The sequence below is a fragment of the Lichenostomus cassidix genome, chromosome 4A (genome assembly GCF_008360975.1).
Source record: "Lichenostomus cassidix isolate B80296 chromosome 4A, HeHo_3.0, whole genome shotgun sequence".
Lineage (NCBI taxonomy): Eukaryota > Metazoa > Chordata > Aves > Passeriformes > Meliphagidae > Lichenostomus > Lichenostomus cassidix.
In genome coordinates, this window is record NC_139485.1 from 3,002,894 (window position 1) to 3,026,655 (window position 23,762).

General features: G+C 42.1%; 1 protein-coding gene across 5 annotated transcripts; it reads right to left on the minus strand.

Moving 5' to 3' along the window:
• Positions 1-1,506: 1,506 nt before the first annotated feature.
• LOC146437292 (UDP-N-acetylglucosamine transferase subunit ALG13-like) lies at positions 1,507-23,209 on the minus strand. 5 transcript variants are annotated; one of them, XM_085060081.1, is made up of 23 exons: positions 23,000-23,209; positions 22,564-22,647; positions 21,778-21,828; positions 21,001-21,047; positions 20,022-20,094; positions 18,627-18,708; positions 18,104-18,284; positions 17,318-17,393; positions 16,521-16,629; positions 15,263-15,327; positions 14,286-14,386; positions 13,576-13,703; positions 12,655-12,889; positions 12,036-12,195; positions 9,942-10,074; positions 9,660-9,695; positions 9,471-9,526; positions 8,798-8,860; positions 8,383-8,443; positions 6,980-7,102; positions 3,551-3,591; positions 2,521-2,704; positions 1,507-2,409 (listed from the first exon to the last, which is right to left on the minus strand). In XM_085060081.1, exons 1-23 carry the CDS (start codon positions 23,138-23,140, stop codon positions 2,144-2,146), a joined length of 2,496 nt encoding a protein of 831 aa, XP_084916207.1. In that variant the 5' UTR covers positions 23,141-23,209; the 3' UTR covers positions 1,507-2,143. The 5 variants fall into 5 exon arrangements, with proteins under 5 accessions (XP_084916207.1, XP_084916205.1, XP_084916209.1 ...); XM_085060079.1 differs by having other exon boundaries at positions 8,272-8,443; XM_085060083.1 differs by lacking the exon at positions 8,798-8,860.
• Between the last annotated feature and the right edge of the window lie 553 nt (positions 23,210-23,762).

Consider the following 23,762-nt stretch of genomic DNA (forward strand, 5'->3'; position numbering starts at 1 on the left):
CTTGCTAGTTCAAAAAGCTGATTTTGAGCCTTAGCAGCCCTGGCAAAAAAGACAGAAAATGAGTCACAGAGGTATATCTGTGTATCAAAGCCATAAATAAGCTAACTGGCCACATGTGACATGTTGTTACAGCAATTAAAGTAATTCTATGTATATCAAAGTGGCCAACAAGGCCACAATAGCCATGGCTAATGGTGAATAATCCAGATCCTACATGGGTAAGCAAAACCATGCCAAAAGCAGGACTCTGTACCAGCATTATCAGCTTTTCCAACTAACAAAAAAGTTGGCTTCCAGAGACAGACTAATACCAGAAGGTAAAACACCAACACTTTCTGTGATAACCATTTGTGTAGGAAAAAAGCAAGGAAGAAAGGAGACATTATTCATAGCTAAAGCCTGAAAGGGGAAAATATTCCCTTAACTGTTTGGGATATGACAGATGGCACCTGTGACTGAGGTGGAAACACAATCGATGACTCCAGCATGGAGACTCTACTTCTCAGCTCTGTGCCACTTCAAAGCTCATAAAATAAATCACAAGTTTTACTGGGTCCTTTAAAAGGCTAGGCTAGTGAATGCTTTTTCAGAGAAAGGAAAAACAACCTCACGGTATTTTCTCCAAAAAATGTCTGTGCAAGTCAAGTGCTCCTCCAGAGGCAGAAACACCAAGGCCACCAATTATTTTGTAAATAATTCTGTGTAAATGTTTTGTTTTAAAAACAGCACAGCAGCTCCAAATCAAATTAGCTATTCAGGGGTCATTTTTATCATGCTTTGACTTTGTATCTGGTTGCTCCAACCTGAAAAGCTGTTATTAAGTTGCCAAATTAAATGTACAGCACTTAAAAATTGGAGGAGACAGACTAAGAGCTGAGCTTGCAGCCTTCCCACTACAGAGTTACATTATCAACACCAACAGTGCTGCATGAATTTAAGACAAATGTAACAATTCACTCTTCCCTCCTATGTTTTTGCTTCCAGGGTTACTTAAAGGGGATACCAAAGGAAATACAATTTCTTCCCCTTCCAGTTCTGCAGTTAATCCCCTTTTCACCACCACCTAGCTATACACAAAGGAAAAAATATAAAAAAAAATTAAAAAATCACTGAGTAGTTGAACAGACCAATAGAGTTGATTTAAATTTTGTAGGATGGCAATTGTGCCACTGTCTGAAGCTGATGACTTCATCTCCTTATCCAGGAGAGGCTGTGTTTGGACTTTGGAGGACCTGCAGGTGAAATTGTCATAGCTCTGACAGCCTCCCCTTCCTAGGCTTGTGTGGAATGCTATTTGAGTGCCTGAGTTTGGAGGGGAAAAGGTGCAATTACCAGGAATTATTACCCTTCCACTTTCATGCTGAAAGCTCTTACTCTTTTCTCACAGAAGGCTGGAGCAGCCTTGTCCCACACAACCGTGTTTCTTCAGTCCAGGCTGTGGGACAGCTAATTGTCAGGAACATTACCTGTCTGTGACAAATGACCACTCATTTTCATGTGTTCAATGCTTTTATTTTGTGCTGTCAGTGCAAATTAACCACCATGGCCACTACCGTATGTGCAACAGCTTTCACAAAACAAATCTTACAAATATACAACAATATACAACAGATCAAAGCATTATTCTTACACTTTCCACAGCCATGAAACTTATGAAGTCAGACAGAAGAATACACCTACTACAAATATATGACCACTAGAGGCAAAGAAGCTTTGTTTTGCGAAATCTGAGAAAGCCAACTTATTTGAAATGTTATTATCCCCCCTAATGACCCATGTGCAGTTTTTAGCTGAGCTGTAAAGGCAGCCTGATTCAGTGCTTCAGCAAGAACCAGGTGTTTCAATGCTCAGTGCAAGCACTGAGAGACACAACAAGCCTTTAGTGACAGCATTGTTTTCTCACATACTTTCTGTAGTCACAGAAGTCCCTGCACTACAGTGCTTTTCTTCTATACCTTCCTAATCAACTAAAGCAACATATCACCATCTATCATAGCATAAACCTAAAGAGAAACACAAAATTTGAATGCAGTTGAATCAACTGACTCAACGCACTAAGTAAGGATAGCATTTACAAAACAATATTAACAATAGCTATCAAACAAGAAACAAGAACCCAAGACAGAGCTCCCAGCTCCCAGGTTCACATTCCCTGAGGTGCATCAGGAGGTGCAGGGCTAGGAGAGGCCATGTAGGTGACCTGGGGTGGTGCTCCTGAACTCCCAGCCTTAGCCACTGGCAAGGAATTTCCATGGGGAGGATTTACTGGATGCCAGGGGCCAATGTAGCGATAGGCAGGAACCACAGAGTCAAAGCCAGGCAGAGGCTGCTGGCTGAAGGGGTCTGACACCACTGGGTAATACACTGGTCCATAGGACACCGGTGGAGGCTCTGAGTTTTGGAAGTTACCTAAAGAAAAACACCACAGAACAAAAAGCACATTTACACACTTTAGTCACACGGATAGCTTTTTTTACGCAGGCTTTCATGGCCTGACCACAGCATTGCTCAAATACAAACCATTTGCTGCTGCCTCCAAAGGAACCTGGTGGATTTCAGTTTGCCCAGCATCAGGGAAGAGCTGAGGCACTGACTGATCCAGGACAGGAGCTGGTTCAGCATATGCTGGGTAAACTTCTACTGGAGATGGAGGCAGCATTGGCTGCACATACATCATGGAAGGCCAACAGTTCTGATGGCAATACTTGGAGGAAAGGGAAAAACAGGGTCATGCATGTAGCCATGTACTCTCCCTGTCCCTCCTCCAAATAGCTACTACTTTCAGATCTAAAGTTAGGAAGAAGTGAATTTTTTTGTTTCCTAGCACTTTAAGATAAATAAACAAACCCATCAAACAAATAGAACCTACAAAAAAAGATAACCGCAGCAATACCCACAGCAAAAGCCACATTGCTGTTGTGTCAAAAGTCTTTACAGAAAAAGAAGATTCCCCTTTATTAACTTTGTCATAGTCAGAGATTTTTCCCATTTCTTCAGTTGAACAAGCTCATGTTGCCTATTTTCCTTCCCTGAGCAGCAGCACTGACACTGCATTTGACTACTGCTACAGAGACATCTCTTCAGCAGAGCAAATTTCCAGAACAGAGAAATGGAGCTAACCAGTCTGAGCACAGCTGCACAAGTCCTAAGAGACTCAATCCACACATCCCTAAGTGGTCTTTGAGGTCTTATCTAAGTGCACAAATTCTCTTAAGAATGGCTCAGGTTCTTCCCCTTTTCTTCAAAGAAAGAATAAATATTTATTCACCATCAAAAAACCCAAAAAAGCAAAAAACCCCAAAAGTACAACCAAAACATCACCACAACCCACAGTAAACCAATTAATATGCTGTACTTTGCATTTTGAGTCAGAACTTCACTTCCTGAGCCATGCTTCAATCTCCACCAAGAAAGTCTATCCATATTAACAGTCAAGTGCACAAAATGCACATTTAGGACACTTGGAAGTTCTGAATAACATCAGTACATTTATTAAGAAACCCAAGAGTTTTTACAGGCAATTTGCTATACTCAATTTAAAAGCACTTACTTGCAATCCCATATTAAAATAATACCGCAAGACCTTTGTATCTGAAATTAAAGGATATGACATTAAAGAGCAGAGGAATAGAAACCAAGAAACAAAAGCAACTTACACACATTAAGAACATTTTAAGTTATTCTTACTTAATGAATAACAGTATTACAGTACTACTTTTTCTTTGAAATTTCAAGGGTAAAGAATGTATCTTGAATATAAACAGTTGTTAAACTAGTTTTATATTTAACTAAATCCAGTTAGATGTTTGTGCAATAATAGAGCATTTGTCTGACCAACTTATTATTTAATTCAATGACTACATTAGCTTTAATTTTGGCTTATTCATCTTGATTACTCAAGTGATAACTGTCAGTGTTGATACAAGTCTCCACTCTCTAAGCAACTAGGACTTAATTCTGGCTTCCTGTTAAGGCTGGATTTTTAAAGGAAAAAGTATTTTCTCAAATGGAAATTTGATTATGAGCTCCTAAATTAAGTTGACCATTAAATCCTCCCTCTAGAGAAATGAGGAAGGATTTGGAAGCAAGCAGCCAGGCAGGAACAGCCTCCTCACACAGCTCCCCGTGACAATTTACTCCCCCAGTTATTAAACACATTGCAAACACCCTCCCTGGGCTGGCACACAACAAGGTGCCAGCTCAGTGCTGTGGCTCTGGCACCAAATCTACCTTCAGAGCTTTGCTGAGCCATGGCCACAGAGATGTGTCAATGGGGACAACACACAGAGCAAACCTAAAGATCCTCTCACCTCATTTTGGGGTCCCCCAGCTGTTATATCAAGCTCAATGGAGGAATAATGAATATATTCCTTCCTCCCCCTTCCTCACAAGGGTTCTCAATTCCCTGCTTTCTTGCAGAGTCTTTTACTTCTGTCTTCCCTGTACTGAATCATTTGTCCCAAGCCAAGTAAATGATATGCTGAGAAACAGTCCCAGATGTGTGAAGGAACTTTGAAACCTCTCTCCAAAAGCAACAGGGTTTTGAACTTAGAAACACATTTCCAACTGCCCAAAAACTGTGAAGCAGCTTTAAACCTTTAAAGTTAACCATTGATAAGAAAAAAAAGCATTTAATCCCATGACGCAGTTCTGGAACTGTGCATGAGAGAAATGGATTTCTAAGATTGCAATACAGATTTGCTTTAAAGCCTCAGGAAGAACAAGGGACCTGTTCCACAGCACAGACTTTGAGCTCCCAACTGTACTAAAGCCAAGGGAAAGCAGGGAGACAAGAAGGGATTCAACTTAGCGACACCTCCAGATATACACCTACAATATATTCCATCTTGACAAATACCCACCCTGCCCTAGACCAGGCCTTGGTTCCACAGTGCTTCCCTGTCCACCCTTCTCCCACACCTTTTCCAGCCCTGCTCTCCATGGCCCTTGGTGCTGTATTTTGCTGCAGGAAGCACAACATCAGCAAAGCAAACCTGTTCTAAAATGTACAAGGATTTGTTCCTCTGTCACTGCTGTCAATTCTCAATTCTTTTACTGTTCAGCACATCTATCAGGGCAACAATCCATGCAGCTGTTTTAGGAAATGCACACAGATCCTTCCTTTCTTAGTCCTGGAAGTGTTAGTGGTCTGGCTGTAGCACTGACCACAGTCAGTAAAATATTAAAAATAACCCAAAGGCTTACTAAAAAAGTGTGCATTTCTGTATCTAGCTGAAACCACATCTACATCTGGAAAAAGTTGATTTTTTTTAAAATCAAATTTTGTTCTCCAATTGTTTATGCAAATCTATGCAAAGCAAGCATAAGAGCTGAATGAAACAGCTGCTTCCATAGCAGCAATAACAGTACAAAGGAATTGCTGGGAGACTGAAGTGACAAATTGATCTGAGAAATACTGATGACTGTAGAATGCTGGAACAGAAACCAGTACAGTAGGAGACCAGTTTTTGTTTATATTCCTCTTTTACGTGTCTAGAACTCAAGTCCATCTTCAGTAAAATGTGACAACCTTATAAAGCAACAGCTAAGCCAAAAAACGTTACCCATCCTGACATGAAAATACAAAGACCATGTTGACTCCTGATAAAAATCTCATCTCCTGATCAGAGTTTTTACTGTGCTGATAGGAAGCTCTGTCTCATACTGAACACAGTAATAGCAAGCAGTCTTTTAGCAGCAGCTCCTTCAAATACAAGGCACTAGGCAAGGGCAGGACACCTGAGGTCACTGTGTTAATAAACACACTTGACAGGTCCTAAACATCATTAAAACAAGATACAAGATGCTATGAAAACTGGAAAAATACAGATACAAGTAATTCCAGAGCCCACAGCAGGTTTTCCTCCCAGGTCCAGGACTTCAGTCTGTTGACAAGTCCTGCTCCCCATCCACAGTGTCTTTAGCAAAGCACACAGAGCTCTAGATCAAGTACATGCACATACCTTACCCTGCCCTACTCCAAACCTGATGGGTTTCTTAATTTAAAGGCCACATAGATTATACTCCAGCAACGTAACACAAATGCTACATGCAACTCATTAACTAGCAACTTTTAAAATTCCTACAGTCTGTGCCAAGGAGGAAATGTCCAATATGTGGACTGACTCAGCTGAGGAGCTACAGGCAGGGTCTGGAGAGGTTATTAATCCACATCCACTCCAGATTCTTGTCAGCACACTCAACACCCAATTCTTCCAAGTGGGGAAAGCCTCTGTTAAGGGAATTCAACTAAAGCTGAACAGCAGGAACTCTGATGTGTGCATTGGATCAGTCAGTGATGGTACCACAGCAGGGAAACGGAAAACACAACAACCAAGATTAAAAAATCTTGGATTTGAGGGCACAGGCAATGCAACAGAGTAACTGCAGAGCATGGCAGCAGCAGCTGTGAAAACAGCAGCCTTGGTCTGTGCACTCTCACTGCTGAACAGCTGGAGGACACCTGAAACCCTGATACTTGGGACAGTGTGTGACAAGGCTACACACCCAAGGGACAACGTGACCCTGCACCTCAGCCCTGGTTTGTAATAACCCAGAATCACACATTGGAGCCACAAAGCAAAATCACCAAGATATCTCACTGAACTGTGCAATGGTACAACTTTATAAATACACAATTCTTGCTTTGATCTGTTATCTGAAAAATGAGGACTCTGCCAAAAATCAGTATGGTATAGGCCAAGCATCCTCTCCCTGGGCATTCATTGTTTTAGGATGTTGTCCAAAGCTGCAGTAATCACATATTTGAGTTAGATACAAACTTTCAGTTCAAAACTAGGAACAAAAATGTTTTAGCATAAGCATCTAGAATATTATTTCTCACTCCCTGAGAGTTGCAAAGAGCCATTTTTTCTCACTATATATTCTCACTTGGTATTCTGTTAAGCTTCCAGGGAGAATGCAAGTCAGAAGTGTGCTGGAGAGCAGAAGGAGTAAAAGCACAAAACACCATCATTACCTCGAGGCAGATCACTGCCACTGGGATCACAAGAATAAGCTGGAACAACGGCACCAGCTTCTCCCACCTCACTCACTGCAGGAAGAGGAGCTGAATAAATTGGGAATGGCACCGAGGAAACTGCTACAATTAGAAGGAAACAAATGTCACCCAAAAAGTCAATTTTGCCATGGTATGCCAAACAAGTAAGGTGCTAACACATACAATTCAGCATGTACTTTGACACCTCAGTGCCCCTGAATACAGGCTCTAACAAAATTCTGTTTGGCAATCACTTTGAAAAGTATACAGAAGAAACTTTAAAACTAGATGGGAAGGTTTCAATCTCTCAAGCCTTAGCTGCATATTTATCTGCAAGCTATATATCCCAGTTAAGGAAAAAAAAATATTTGAGTAATTTCTTCATATTAGAGGCAGGCCAGACTTCTCTTACATAACTGTCTGTTCTAGAACAACAGAGAACAGGCTAATCACTTCAAGCCCTCAGAGGTGTGACAGCAAGCCCACAAAAGCAAGGGAAGGTTCAAGACATGTCAGGACAAAAATCTCCTGGACAGACACATGTTAAATATTCCTTTAGGTGGCCCACACCTCTAAAACAGCAGCAGGTTGGCACCAGTGAGCATACAGCTTTGAGAACCGTGCTGACTAAACTCTTGTGCAGAGCAGAAAAAAAAAAAAAAAAAAAAAGAGATAAGCAAAGTGAGACAGAACTGAGCAGAATGGAAGGCAGAGATTTTTCAGATGCTAAATGAAAAGTTACAGAAGACAGAAGAAGTGCTCTTTGTGAGAAGGAAAACAATTTGTTCATAACAACCATTTTCCAAGAGCAAAGCAGGTACAGCATCTAAGGTGGCAAGTGCACCCTGTGACTGCCCACAAACCCGATCTCCTTGCAGAGGTAACTGAGATAGCTGAGCACAGGTAAGTGTTCTAGAGGCTTACTACCTCAACTCAAGAGGAAAACTGACTGTAGGAAACGGGAGGTGAAGGGAGCTGCACTGAACTCCTGTTTTCTGGAAAGACCTTTCTAGCAAACCCTTGGCATTAACAATTAAAGGTGGCAAGGGGGGAACTCAAAGCAGAGATCTCCAACTCCCATAAAAATTCAGGGACAACTACCCCTTCAAAATGAAGGCAGCAGCCAAGTTACAATTAACTAATATTAAACCAAAGCGAGACTTTTTTTTAAATCCTTTTAACATGTGTTTTGGATGGGGGAAGGAAAGAAGGGGAAAATGTAACTGAAAACTTGGAAATCCAAGTCCACAGCTGCAGTCTGTACACTCTACCTGGCCTCCCCACAGAAAAAGGTGATACTAGGACAGGCTGAACTGCTGTTTGTGGGGGAGCTGCTGTTATGACACTGGCTGGAGTGGAGGCAGCAGAATTTGAAGAGAGACCTGCAGCTGGAGCAGTATAAACATCTGGGGAGGTGGAAACTGTTGCAGAGTTCACCAACACCTGGAAAAGAGTCAAGAGTATTCAACAGTCTGCCTCTGCAACTGGCTTTGACAAAGATTATGAAAATGTCACATACTTCAAAAATTCTCACTTCACATAAATGCATTTTGTAAATCCTAGCTGTAAAGGGAGCTAACTATCCAAATTCTCTAAAAATTGGCTTGAAAATACCAGTTCAGAGTTGCAGACACCTGCAAGGCATCTTCTGTTTTGCCTGTATTTGCAGGAAATTGTATTCTCTGCTGCAAGAGGCTCTGAGGGTCCCCACAAACTGACACAGTCTAAGCATAGTGGTTACTTCTCCACAGAGCCACCACAATAAAGCACAAGACAACTCAGAGGACCAGACACTACCTTCTGGGGATAGCTGTAGGAAGCCACTTCATCTGGAGGTGACACCGAGCCTGGCCCTTCTTCCTGAAGGGATTCCAAAGCAAAGCATGGTCCATTTAAGTGGCAAAGAAGCCACAAGGCACACATACCACACCCCTATTTTTTAATTTATGGACTCTACAACTCTACACCCAGAGTGTCTTTTGTAGCTCAGCTAAACACAGTTTTATTCTGACATGCTCAGGACTGTTTTCACTCCCACTGTGGAGCAGCAGGTGGCTAAAGATTTCGTTTCAGGTTAAAAATTCAAGATAAGTTCTATCAGAGATGAGATCTCTCCAGTCCCACAATGGAGGACTGAGATTAACTGGAACATAACCTGAAGGGTGGCCTGATAAAAGCAAGTGCTGTCTGGAGCAGAGAAAGAAAAGCAAACAGCACTCAAATACACTTTCTCTTTGCAGAGGGAAAAGTGGAAAATCAATGTATCCAGTGCAATTCAGACTGTACTTGCAGACTCAGATAAAACTCTCACCCATTTAGGGGAGGAAAAGGAGGGTGAATATAAAAATGAAATCAGCATTCCTTTCTTTTATAAAGTCTCTGACCAACTATGCATCCAAGGACAGTTTCCGTGAAGAATGCCACACACCTCCAAGATCTCAACTCTAAACAGAGTGTCAGTAAAACTTACCAAGTTTGCTGTAGGCTCTGCTGAACTAAATACTGTTGCAGTTTCACAGCTGGGATCTGGAGGGCATAGGCAAAATTAAGTAAAAAGAACTGCATTAAATCTAATCCTCCAGAAACTTATAAAAAGGTCATAATTGAATGTATTACGTTCACCAAATGTTCTATCAGTAAAGACTAAACTCTTACCTACCTGGAGGTACATAGATATATTCCTCATGAAGTTTCCCTACACGGGAGAGAGAACAGGAAGTTTTGATTCAGGAAAAAGGGGCAGGGAGGGGGGCAAAAAAGCTTCAAGCTGGAGTTACTGCAATTAAATTTCAATGCATCCATTAATAACCTACTTTCAGTATCATCTTGCTTTGTGTCTCCTTTAGGAGATGTAAGGAACCTACTTTTGACAATCAAAAGCACATTGACAATCTTTTAAATCTGGGCTTTTTTTCTGCCTATTAATCCTTTAAGAACTCACCATTTTCACTTGCTTCTTCCTCCTCCTCTAAGGTACTCAAGGACTGCTTGTTTGATGAAACAGAGTTTGGGCTTCTCCTTGCTACCCAAAATCCCCCTGGACCAGGGACAATGGGAATAGGGCTACTGTGGCTCTGAAATGCAAAGCCAGAAGTATGCATTTAGAAATAATTTAAACCTTTCCATGCTCTACAGACAGACACACACAGTAGAAACAGACTGGCAGACTCAGCTTGCTGCAGCCAGAGCTTCGTAGAAGCAGCATCTGTTCCAAGGAAGCGGATTTGCAACATTTCTTTCTTATATCTTTTGTTCTGCCTTGCAGACTTCAAGCAATTTATTCTTGAAGATCTACTGCTGTCCTATGCCATGCAGTCAAGCTGCTCCCTCCCACAAGCTAGCCAGCTTTACCCCAAGGTCTAAGAAAGCTGAAAAGGAGGGAGCAGAGCCCAGACAAGGCTGTTAACCCCAACATGCACTACTGCATTCCTCATTCTAGAGCATTCCCCCCACACCACCAGCAGTTCAGCTCATGCAAATGCTGATTATCATGGAGAAAGGTTATCTTTAGTCACAGCTAGTGGAACCAACAGGTGGCTGCTGGCAATGTCTGCACTAAGCTGACCCACACATGCAAACCTATTTCAGAGAGCAGCACACACTATGGTTTTCCACAGCACTCCAATATTTTACGTGCCCTTTGTCTTTGCACTGAAATCAGTCTTTAGCTACACCCCAATTTGAAAGATTAGTTCTCTGAAGGAGAAACAGGATTGAGATGGTTGAGTAAAAAGCTGATTCACTCTTTTGTGATGGCTAAAGGGACACTCAAAACTCTCCTTAGTTTGGTGACTACAAGATGAATAAAGTGCTCAGAAAGGCTTGAAAGATTTCCAAGGTTGAAGCAGAGGTGGGAAGTCAGAAGATTCTCCCACCAGGCCTCTAGCAGCATGGCAGAGTCCTCTGCGAGATGCATCTTTCCCCAGGAAATGTCATACTCCTTTACTAAACAAGACAAGGAAGAGACAGAAAAAGCTTTGGCATTGACAATAACAAAGTCACTGAATGAACATGAAAACCTATTCATTAGGAGCTGCAGGCAAATCTAGCAAGGGGGAAGAAAAGCCAGTGAGCTGTATTGATTTCATGCTGGAAAAAAGAAGTTGCAGGATAATATATCCTTATTCCTTGGCACTCTTGGAGGAAAAAAAAAAAATCAAGAGCAAAGATTACAGATCTAGTACATGAGGGCAAAGAAAAAAAAATGACTGGTGCTGGAACAGCTCTAAGCACATTTGCTCTTCCCTCTCCCTCATTTAAATACAAGTCTAGTTAAGTTCACTGCTTCAACACAGCAAAAAAATTCAAACATACCAGGTTTGTGGGGTTTTTTAAATCCGTTTTTCTATTCAGATATGTATAAATGGATTTTTTTTTAAGCACATCCAGCTTTGGACTAGGCTTAGGCTATAAATGAATGAAAACGTGTATTTTAAACTTTGCAAATATACTCAGCCACTTTACCTACAATTAAACAAAAAGACTTCTCTTGAAACAGTCTAGATTTGTAATTATTTTCTGAGGCAAAACAAACTCTGTCAGGAACAATATGCTAATGCAAAACATCACAACTTAGGAGAAATCCAGGCTATCACTATCCAGTTTCTAAATCTTGCTACCCACATGATAAAATTATATAGTGGCAAACAAGTGAAAAGCTTTCTCCCACAGTATTTAGAGCTAGACAGACGCAGGAGGAAGAGCTTTTGTTTTCAAATTGCAATAGAAAGAAGAAACATTACTATGTTTATGAAAACATACTAAAATGAAAGCATGTGTTGCTGGTGAGGGTACAAAGAAAGATGGGAAACATTTAGAAAAACAGGTTTCAAGCAGGTTTTACAGGAACTAGACTAATTTCAGTCTTCCATTCTCAAAACCACATTTACCCCTACACCTTAGTCCAAGAAAGCAAAAAAAAAAAAAGCTGCTGCATACTTAGATAAAGAAGTGCTAGGTAAAGAAGTAACAGTTATCATCCCCCTCCTCCTCTCTTCTCTGACAGGCTTCAGCTTACCCTTTGCTCATAACTTACGGGGGGCAGAGCAGGAAAAGCAGTGTCATCCTCTGCTCCAATTTCACAGAAAGTTACAGTTTCTTCTGGCCCTCGAGGCTCCTCTCCTGCCCCTACCACAAAGCCGTACTGACACTCCTTGTTCACACCCTGCATGTGGCGGCGGCTGCGGCTGTACGAGCTGGAAAACAAAGAGGAGGGAAAAATCACCACCAACTTTCACTGGGGTTTGGGTGCTCAGTTTTAACTCAGTTCTTTCTGCAGAGCCACGAGAAACCCTCTGGTTCACCCTGTGCTGCAAACAGGTACTTCATGGCCCACAGTCTTCCCCACTGCCTGGTGGAGCAGTGTTTGGGGGAAGAGGTTTGTAGTCACTCAGCAGGACCTGCAGGAGAAATTGTCATAGCTCTGACAGCCTCTCTTATCTGGGCTGGGGTACAATGCTATTTGAGGCCAAGCATGTGCCTGTCTATAAATTGGGCAGATCCCCTGAGTTGAGAGGGGAAAAGGTACAATTACCAGGAAGTGCCTCCCAGCGGTAGTTTTACCTATTAAATAGCACAAACTCTCTCCCCATACCAGTCTGCAGGAAGAATGAACAGAAAACAAGTAGCGAATTGAGGTTTTCAAGGCTTCCTACCTCGGCATCCCGGATTCCCGGTGGTGTCTGGGAGGATTCTGCTGGTGATAGGGTTTGTAGGGTGCCATATTTGCAGCACCCTGGGAGCAGTGAACGGGAGGGAAGCGCCCTGAGGGGACACCATGCTGCAGCCGTGGTGGCAGCACTGGCTGTCCCCTGCTGTAAGCCACAGCCATGAACACTTCCTTCCCACGGACTTTCTTGAGGATCCTTTTCCGTGTTTTCATATCCATTTCTGTAGTTTCCATTGAGGACAGAAAAGAGATTTACACCTTAAACCTGAGATGTAGTCTCAAATGATCATGAGAAGACTTAGTATTTGGACACATGGAAAAGAAAGCCAGTAGCCTGTCCCAGAAAAAGTACATTGAAAGTTTGGGAACTACAGACCCAAAAAATCAAGCAGGCATTGCACATGACGAGGATACAAATATCTCACATGTCATACCTTCCCCCAGCTTCAGCTGATCAAACCAGTACTCAGTGTTAAAATCTCTCTATGCAGGCTATATTTATTTATAAAATACAAGCAAAAAACCTCAACTCCCCCTCCAAATTAAATAGAATCTGTATTTAATTGGCTGGGGAAGCCCTGGTCCATCCATGCATTTCTGCTAATGCTGAAACAGACAAGCTCTGTGGTTCACTGATGTGTCTTTTTATATGTTTCTCAAGTGGCAAATTTGTTCTTGGCAATTTTGAGCAATAGCCAATTTGCTCTGTATTGCTCTTTTGCAATGGCAAATTCATCTCCCTCTGAAAGATAACTTCACATCAAACCCCTGCAGTGACCAAGTTTTACACCACGGGCTGAATTAAGTGAGTCGCTTTTGATATCCAAAAATTGCTACAGTTACAACCATTACGAGCACCTCCCCCGCCTGCCAAGGGAAGGAAAGCATCCGGAAGCCTTGTACAAACCTATCCCTGAGAAGTGTCCACCTGTTACTTTGTGATAGGCACCTCCTCTTCTGTTGTGATTCATGTTCCAAGCAAGGACAGGAGCCACTTGTGACACTGGCTTTAAGTTTGCCAGAGGAACTGTGTGCCTGCAGAAAGGACACCCATGTTAGATGTCAGCAGTGCCCCAAGGATACACTCTGCACAACAACACAAACTGAAGCAACACCAAGACAGAAGAAAATAATCTGTTTCTCTGGCACCAAACATACATTGCTGCTACTTGTTTAATAAAAAAAGACAAGCTAGGCTTTAGTCCCAAAACTGTTTACTGCCTGGGTCAAGCCTCTCTGCCTTGCCCATGTATGCCTCCAGAGGTACACCTGAAAGCAGGGGACAACACAATTTTTGCAGGCTGTTGTCACTCCTAGCTTTGGAGGAGGGTGAATGATTCAACAGCAAGGGGAAGAAAGCGATTAGACTCACCAGAAGTGCCAATTTTGTTGCTTGGGTACAACAAAAATTCCAGAGAAATGCAACAGCAGAGGGTAATTTGCTCCCTGTGAATTAAGCCCAAACTGCAAAGATCGCTTTTACATTCCAGTGAAGGAAGAGCAGCAGGATTTCACAGAAAGCATTATAATAATGATTTTGGTCATTAGAAATCTGAGAAGAAAAAAAAAAACCCTCAACCATAAAGAACTTAAACTTGAAGTCGTCAGACTGCTTACTTTTCTGCCAGCTCCTCAACAAATACAGTCAATGTGTTGCTATCCTGTCCAACTTCTTGGATATGAGCATTGTAATACTTCTCTCCTGGTTCCAGACACACCTGGAGAGAGAACAAGGGAAGCTCTAAAAAAACCCAAACTGCATCAGGATATTGTCTACAAACCACTAATAGCAAAGGCTGCTCCTAACCAGTCCTACATTACTGGAAAAAACAAGCCCAGGAGTCTCCAATGCTTCTTAAAAATTGCAGGCAAAATAGAGAGCACTGTACTAACTTCAGGGAGGAAGAAGAAAAGAAAATCAGTCTTGTGAGCAACTGAGAGGCAAGATACCTGCTCTCTAACTTATTTTTATCCCCTGTGCCCAGCAGATAAGCACCAAGGAAGACTGCTGTTTAAGAACTTCAGGAGAACAGGAGATAAAGTAGGAAAAGGAAAGCTCTGCTCAGTGAGAAACAAGTCACTGAGTGAATCATCAGCACTACCTTAAAGAGTGATAAAAAAAAGTCCTCGCTGCATACGACACCAGAATGCAAAGAACACTGACCTTCCTTTCAGATCTCCTGTCCAGATCATTCTACTCCTCCTTTTTTAGCTCATACCTTTTTATTTTATAGAAATATTTTGGTACCTCACTGTTGAGAAAGAAGACTATCCAGAAGTGGGTCTTAGCCCAAGCAAAGAATCTAGACAACTTCATCAAAAGCACCTCCTGTGCATTTTGAGCTCTGGCTGGAGCTTCCACATTCAGAGAATGTGTGTGACTGGTTTACATTGAATTCCCAAACTGCTTTTCCTTTACACTACCAAGTTTAAAGATATATTTTAGAAAGAAATAGCGTTTAAAAGAACATCTACAAGGAAGAAAATGAGAAAAGCCTTAGAAAATTCTATGAAATCAAATGATTTCATGGTTTATCATAGACCACTTAAAATTTTAACGATTTATCATAACTGGGTCTCCTTTGAGTACTAACCTGACACTTGTCTCCTAAATAGTACTGTCTCCCAGCAAACACCATGTAGTCAGTTTTTTGAAGCTCTAAAAATAAATAAAAGGGAAAGTCTTTAAACTACTGTTCTTTCTTCACATATCCTGTAAGTACTTCATGACAGCATCCAACCATAATTTAAAGGCCAATTGAGTTAAATACTTGCTGTGCACACCTGAACATTGCCCACAGTAACAGTGGAGTAACTCTAGATGTTCTTATAACAGACCATAGCCAGGCTAAGTCACATGAGACCAATACCATCCAGATAATGCAGTAAGCAGCACTACTACTTCAACACTGCATCTTCTATGGTGGCACAAAGTTAATCCTGCATTTAATACAAATCCTGGAATTAAGAATGTTGGACAAGCCTTATCTTGCCAGAGTCCTGGTGGCACTTGGCAAACATGAAATGTCATCCAGGAAAAGCTAACATTGCCTACAGTCTCCTTGCTGCTAAGATTTCAGCTTTTTTTACCTCTGTTCCTTGCCTGGCTTCTCTGCACGTCAGTATTCTACTCAGATAATTGGTTACCACACTCTGTTCCAAGAATTTTAATGATCCTCTTTACTGATTATGCAGTGGTAAAATGCTAGAGTTCTTCAGCATGCAAAGCACTTTGGGTCAGACATCAAATATCACTTAAAAACTTATCTTTCTTGGTAACTTCTTCCTTTAAAGATTAGCCATAGCAAATGCCAAAAAGCAGCCAACCTTTCTCAAGCCATGAGAACCACAAAATCTCTGCAGAATGTTTAAGCTCAGGAGGGCTGGGAAGCAGGGAAAAAACCTCATCTCATTTGACAGATCTCAATGCTAAATTTGAGATCTTCATTATTATACAATTCTGAGGCCAAAATCGTACTCTAAAAAGAAGTCTTTGCACACATGCTGTAACAAAAAACTCTCACATTTGAATGCTTTCCAATACAACAGAATGGCAACAGAGTTCTGTACTCTGCCTTGAATCCTCCTATTTCCTGTGTACACTCAATAAGTAGCAGAGCTCAGATTTTTAGTAACTTTGTACCATTATACAGTATCAAAAGCCATGTAATTTTGTACTTTGAATGGGAGACAGGAAACCAAGGACATGGCCTACCTACAGCTACCTGCTGGGTTCACCTGTGTCCTTCATATTTCAGCTGTGAAGAAACAGCTGACAGGACTCAGATTGATGAATTTAAGGCTAAGCCTATTACAGGAAGAGTTTTTTGGCTTTCCCCTTTCCAAAGATACCTTTTCTACTTTCCAGCCAAACATCAAACTCCACATTTCGATAGATGGATGAGTCCAGTGCCTTTAGGACTTTATAAGGAACAGGCATCTTTGGAGGATTTTCTGGAGGCTAAAAACAGAATTGGAATGGAGCATTAACAAGTGCATTTCATGCATTCAGCACAGTCTCTACCTTGCCAGCATCTTTGGACCATTTTAAAATGTACACATGCTATTTTCACTTCCACTGTATTTCCCTAAAAACCAAAACTCCAGAGTATGAAAACAGATTCAGGCACTGAGGTGCTGAGCAAACAGACTTTGGAAAGCACTGGGACAGGCTCAAGAGTAACATTTGGCATGTTCTGTACTCAAGAATCAGAGAAGGTAAGCAGACCAATGAAGCCACAGCTTCAAAAGTTGGTGAGAATTTCAGTTATTGTATCTGAAAACTCTACTTCTGTAGACTTTCTAGAACCATTCTAAAGCAATTTATACTACACTCATAACAAAAGTGAACCAATTTCAACCATTTTCTGGGAAAAACAAGAAGCACCTGCTAAGCTCCATCTTTTGGGGGAAATAAAAATTAGCTAGAGAAGAACTACAGAACTTCAGAAAGGAAAAGGGCATATCCAATTTAAGAGAAACTCAAGAGCAAAAACAAAAGAAAAGTAGGTGGAAGAAATAAGCCACCCACTTTCCAAAAACCTGTTTTTAGAAATTGGTAAAGATGATTTAGCCCTAACAAGAGTAACATCATACAACAGAAAAAAACACCCCAAAAACAAATAGTAAAGACTTTTTCCCTGACAAACCTTTTGTTCTTCAATGCCTTGTTTGAATTTAGTTTCCTGTGGATTGTCAGTATCGTTGCCTTCCCAGTCGTCCAGTCTAAATAATTGAAAATAAGATTACAAATGATAGAACACATGACTTCTAGCCAGGATTAATATCACCAACTGTTCATAAAACCTGAAAAAGCACCATGGTGCCATCAAGTGGTATATTTTGCCTTAAACACAAGTGAGGTGCAATGCAGTGCAGGACAAGCCTTTTCCAAGCTTTAAGAACATAACCTTTGCTTGTTCCAACACCCATTCCTAATGAGGGCTACAGTTTGTGTTAGGAAAGGATGAGGGTGATCCCACTGACTGATTGAATTCTTGCACTGTCAAGTACAACAAGACACTCTGTGCCAGGTGACATCACACCAATGTTGTCTGCAAGCATTCAGAGGCAGCTCTCAAGCCTTTCAGAGCTATGGAGGCTTGGAAGAGTAATAAGCCTCTCATTTAAAAAATAAAAAAGCTCTAAGGAAATAAGGAGCAATTCTACTTACAAATAAGCTGTCATTTTACAGAATAACACACTACTATAACACAGGCTGTAGCAGAGGATATTCAATTATGTGACACTTCCCAGCTCCAAGGAAAGCACACTCTCTTCCATGATATACTTGAGCTTTGTGTTTGTGTCAGGACATAGGAAAAAAAGAGTTAATATTTCATAAAAATTAATAGAAACTTGGAAAAGTTGTCCTCTGCAAGGTTTTTAAGGCTTTTTTGTTTCATTCTCACCAGACCCCCTTCCCAATATACTACCTCTTCTCTGATGGATTTCTGGGCACCTTTTCATGGAGACAACCAAAGTTTGCATCCTCATTTCCTACAGGACCACTGTTTCTGTTCTTCTTGGATCCACTTCGAAACACCTCAACTGCAGACCTTAATTCTTCCTCATCCATGCCAAACACATCTTTGTACAGGATCTCATATAATACAGCTGAACAAATCAATACAAAGCTTGATAATATGAGATCTGTAAGAACTGCTGCAGTGTTCAAGGCAGGTATATCTTCAAATATTATCAACTGTTACAAGGCAATAGTGACATCAAATGCAGTTAAGGACAGGATGATAAAATAACTCAGTCGGGAAGAGGGGACCTCTGGATACCACTTGGCCCAATACCCAACTTAACAGAAAAATGAGTGTATGCACAACAATATACCATTAGTGACCTTCCATCTCTCTTCTCCCCACCCCTGAAAACTCAAACAAACCCTGCCTATAAACATATGAAAACACACAATTCTCTTCCATAGAAAAATTATTTCAAGTTTACCCTGGCAAATAGCAGCATTTTCCTGAAATTGTTTTGTATACACAGAGTCATAATGGCCGTTACCGGAACAACACAGTAAAATCTGGGAAAATAAAAAAAAGCACTTTAAGGCTGGAATGATGTAACCCCAAATTCCATCTGACATCCTTTTATTCTACAGTTGACATCAACTCATCTAGAAATCAGTAAATATTCTCAAAGATATGAAAAAGCTATAGTATCAGCTTAAAGCTGAAATTCAGGTAAAGTGCCCAAGTAAGTTTGTCTATCATACAATGAAAAAAACATCTGCACATCCTGCTGTATTGAACATGAAGAATAAGTTTTTTTCCAAGACCACCAATAGCTCAGTAGGTAAAATAAATACAACCCACTGAATACAGCAGCCCTGAGATACACAGCCCCAAAAGTCAAAGGCACATTTCATCCTTCCCTACCTGAGGGACCAGAACATTTACTTCTGCAGCCCTTAAAACCTTGCTTCTAATAAGCCTAAGAATTCCTTTCTGCAACACATTTCCATGGTGTCTCAGTGCATCTGTGCCACCAAACCCCATCCTGGCACACAACCACAGCCAACTATGGGCAGAATCCCTCAGGCAGCTGTCAGCACATTGCCAGCATGGATGCTTCCCAGAAAACCAGCTCCCAGAAGAAGCTGAGATGCCAGGACTCTTAATTCTGTGTGCTCCGTGTGTTCTGCCAACACAAGCTCTCCTCTTGTGGTGAGAAGGAGCAACACAAGGAGTTGTTGCCTGTACTCACAGTGTAATGACAGACAGCTGCCAACACTTAATGAGAGCTCTGGTGGGAAAGCCTGGGAGGGTAAACACACACTTTGAGCTGAGCTTAAAAATCAAGCAGCATGGTCTTTCTGGAATTAAATTAAGCTACACAGGAAACTGTGTAGATGAAGAAAGAAGCACGTGTAAATGAAGGCAGCAATGCTCATCAACAGATCATTAACAGCTGCAGCAGCACAGATTCAGAGCAGACTGGCCACTTTGGCAGATCTAACAGCCCACACTGAAATCCACACCGCAGGAGCTTCACTGCCATCATGCCTGAAGTAGCCACATTAATTGTGCACCCACATCTACACAGCTCCAGAAAACACCTGAGGGGTCAGATGCAAGCTAATACAGAGTATTTGTCCTTGATGTTCCTTCCTTTTGCCCCCAGCAGCAGTTCTGATGTATGCAAGCTGTTCCAAAAGCTCCCATTCTTAATTGGGATCAATTTGTACATCACAAAAATCAATCCGTTTGTTAGAGTCATCCCTTCCCATTACCTTCCCCTTTTCAGGGAAAAACTGCACACCTCATCCAGCGTCAGGACAAGTACGAAAACAGACTGGCAGGGGAACAGAAGGAAAATGGCCTCACTTCTACTGACCTTCTCTTCAAAGTCATTGTCTGTAGCACGTGTGGGTGGCTTCCCGGGGTGCCGGTACACAATGAAGTCTCGCCTAGGGAAGCAGAGGGAAAAGGAGACTTGGAAGAGCACACTTTCAGTAGAGCCGTGTTATGAAGGAGTTTGCAGGGAGCTGTTGGTTTACAGAAAAATCAAGCAAAGCACTTTTCCTGATAAATGAATGCTACCATAAAGCAATAGCCAGATGAGCAAACCCATCTTAAGGGGAAAATAAAAATTATATGTGAAAGACTGTGATATTTACTCACATATTAAGTCAAGTATTTATGCTTGCAGAAGGGTGCTCAGACATGGAGACAATTCAGTCTGAGAGATTTAAGCACCCTGCAAAAGGACTAGAACCTCAGTGCCAGAAGCTAGTAATTCCTGCCAAACTTCCAGTACTAAAGGAACAAACTGAACAGAATGAGCCTGCAAAAGGAGGCTTCTAATTTCTACCCCTGGAGAGCCAGACTGCTTTTTACAGGATAGCAGCACCTGCACAGTTCTGAAATAAACCTGCTACCTCTGAAATAAATATCAGTGTTTACACACCAGGCAGGGCAGAAACTCCTCACTTCTGGAGCTTTCAAGAACACCTAACATGGTTTTTAGTCACACTTGTAACTACCACACAGTGTTTTCCACTGCACACAGCTCCTTGATTTTCCCCATTTTCCATCCTTCAGCGACTAGACGCAAATACTTGACATTCAAGTTCAAAATTAGCAAAAACACAACAAATAAGCATCTCTAGAAACTGACCCTCCTCTTAATCCCCATTAGGGGAAGAAGGGCTGTGATGGCATAATTTACATGTCAGTTAAGTAAGCTCTTTAGGGAAGCATTTCTCATCATGTTTCACACATTCACTTCTCAGTGACAGTTAGACGGTTCTGGGACCAGGACCCCAACACCATTAAGTCCAAAACAAAGTGAAACTTAAGAAAGACACACTTACTTGTACAACATTGATAAAGCACTTATTTCCAGCTGGCCAGCACTTTCCTATGCAAGATTATGAGATTACATGAAATAGCAAAAGCATTTAAACATCAACAACTGTATTTCAGGTTTCTGTAGTATTAAAATACCTATTCAAACTCATCAGTTTATTAAAGCAATCAATGAATTGAAAGTTGAGATATAAGGATTTGGAGGAGAGTGAGGTAAAAGGGGTCTGCTACGTGGGATGGCCACAATTACCAAAATGAGTCAGACAGAGCAGCTCTGGCAGCAACTCAAACACATCTCTCAAAATACAATTTTTTAAACTCACATTTGTTTCAGAGACTGCTGCATTCACCAAGGTTACTAGTGAAGGACTAAAATAAAAGGTTGAACAGCAAAGGAAAAAGCAGGGGATTGTAAAGCCTGACAAACGTTTCATGGAAGGTACACTCCATGTATTTTACTTTTTCCTTCTTAAGGGAAAGCTACAGTTATGAATAAGCTTTTACTATCCAGCCTGCAGAGATTGCTGCATTACATTCATACAAATTCCCCACTAAAACTAGTAGTGTTTATACGTATACAGTTTATTCACATTTGTTCATTCCAAAGCCTTATTCAGTACAACCCCTTAGTATTACTTACACAAATGAGACCCCAAGATTTGGATCTATCTAAAAAAAACCCCCCAAACTCAAATAACCATATGTTAAATCATCACCTAAACATCCTCCTGTTCTAGTCTCCTCAAATTTAAATCTCTTAAAAAGTCTTAGATTAGTCTCACCTTTGGATCTCTGAGTCGTTCTAGGTATTTCTCAAACGAGCCTTCCACATACTTTTAGCAAAACAAAGAAGAAACCAAATATAAAATCTTAGGCAGTTAGGATGCAAAGTTAAAGTTAAACCTAAATACTACATAACAGCTAGCAGCTGTTAAATTAGAGAGGACTGGGCAAGGGCTTGGGACCTAGAACATGGGAATGATGTGAGGTATCATCTGGGGGATAGCAAGAGATCCTAAAATAATTGAGGACATATAGCCAGGTAATACTCAAGTCTCTCCGAGATTAGGATAAGCACTTAAATGTGATTATAGGTAAAACTAATAAAAAACCCAAAACACACCCCCCAAAAAATACACCAACACCATGCAAACCCACACTGCACACACACAAACTGCCACAGGCAAAACCAACCAAAAAACCCACCTCAAAACCCCACAACTTCATGTAATTATTCTGGAATTTCCCACCATCTTTCAACATTTATTTCTTGCTCCAAAATCCTACACATTTCCCACCCACTAAATTCTGCACCGGTTGCTCCACAGAGAACACACTCCACAAATAACTCACCCTACCCACTACTTGGATTTCCGTAATTTGATTTCAGGAACTTCAGAAACAAAGCGGAGTAAAACTTGTGCGACTAAACCTCAACGTAAGGAAGCAGCCACCCTGCCCTTTCTCCTCTCTTCCAAGCCTCAAGCGTGGCAAAGCAGAGTGCTCTCGGTGCTCAGTGCTAAACCATCGCGCTCCCACTGCCCAGCTGTTCCACACGCGGTACTTACGGATTCAAACCTAGACTGGTGCCGCCTCATGAACGAGACACAAGCTTTCCTAACTTCAGCGTGATAAATCTGAGATGCAAACAGCTGGAAAAATAATGGCAATGAAGGAGAAAACGTCACACTTTATGCTCCGCGTTCGGCTTCTTTCCCCCGCAGTTTCTACGGGCGAACACCACCACACGGGCAGCGCAGAGGGTCGGGGCGCTGAGGCTGAGGGACGCCGGAGCCGGTCGCGCCCATCCTCACACGCATTCCCACACATCCCCATCCGTATTCCCACACATCCCCACCCATCCTCACACGAATTCCCAGTCATCCCGCTGCCGGCACCTCGCTCTGCACACCCAGCTAAGTCCCCGGGAGCACCCCCGGCCCACCCCCGGCCCGCCCTGGGCCTGAGGCGCCCCGGCTGCCCCCAGCCCGGCCGGCTGCGCACCTGCTCCGAGACCGCTCGGAAGAGGCAGGAGGCGTCCTTAGCCGTCATCTTGCGGTACAGCCCCAGGCTGCCCAGATAGTCGTCCATGGCCACCTCGCCGAAGGACTTCTGCCCGAAGTACTTCTTGGAGCCTTTGTGCATCTTTCCCGGCCGGGCGGCTGAGACGGGCACGGAGACGCGGGCGAGGCGCGAGGCGCTGGACGCGCGGCCACCGCTAATGAGCGCTGCTAATGAGGCTCCGCGCCCAGCCGCGGCAGCGCCCGGCCCGTGTGCTCCACGTGTAGCCCCTTGGGCTTGATGCGAGAGCGATGCCCCTGCCATACATTGAATTTCCTCGCAAAAGTCGTGCTTGAACATCAGGCGCGCTAATTCGGGAGATTTATTGTCTTGTTTTAAGCGACAAAACCAAAGAGCCCCAAACCGAATAATAATGCCCGTGTAGGAAGGGTAATTAGCACCAATTATGTGTACTTATAAAATTCTAGAGCATGAGAGAACTAAGAACATGCATGAACGTTTTAAAGTTTAAGCCCCCTTTGGTTTTCAAGATATTTACTTGAGCAAATCGATGTAACATCAACATTGTTGTCAATACTTTAAATGGGAAGCTCTGGTCAGCATTAAAGAATCACAGAATGGCTTGGGTTTGCGGGGACCTTAAAGTTAATTAGCTGTCAACACCCCTGCCCCGGGCAAGGACATCTTCCACCATCCCAGGTTGCTCCAAGCCCTGTCCAACCTGACCTTGGACACTTCCAGGGAT

Excerpts from the sequence above, each read along its gene's own strand:
- LOC146437292 (XM_085060079.1), bottom strand. The coding sequence starts at position 23,140 with ATGCACAAAGGCTCCAAGAAGTACTTCGGGCAGAAGTCCTTCGGCGAG. Across the intron at positions 16,630-17,317 it reads AAGGCATTGAAGAACAAAAG|CCTCCAGAAAATCCTCCAAA; the intron begins GTTTGTCAGGGA and ends TTCTGTTTTTAG. Across the intron at positions 13,704-14,285 it reads GTTGAGGAGCTGGCAGAAAA|GCACACAGTTCCTCTGGCAA; the intron begins GTAAGCAGTCTG and ends TCCTTTCTGCAG.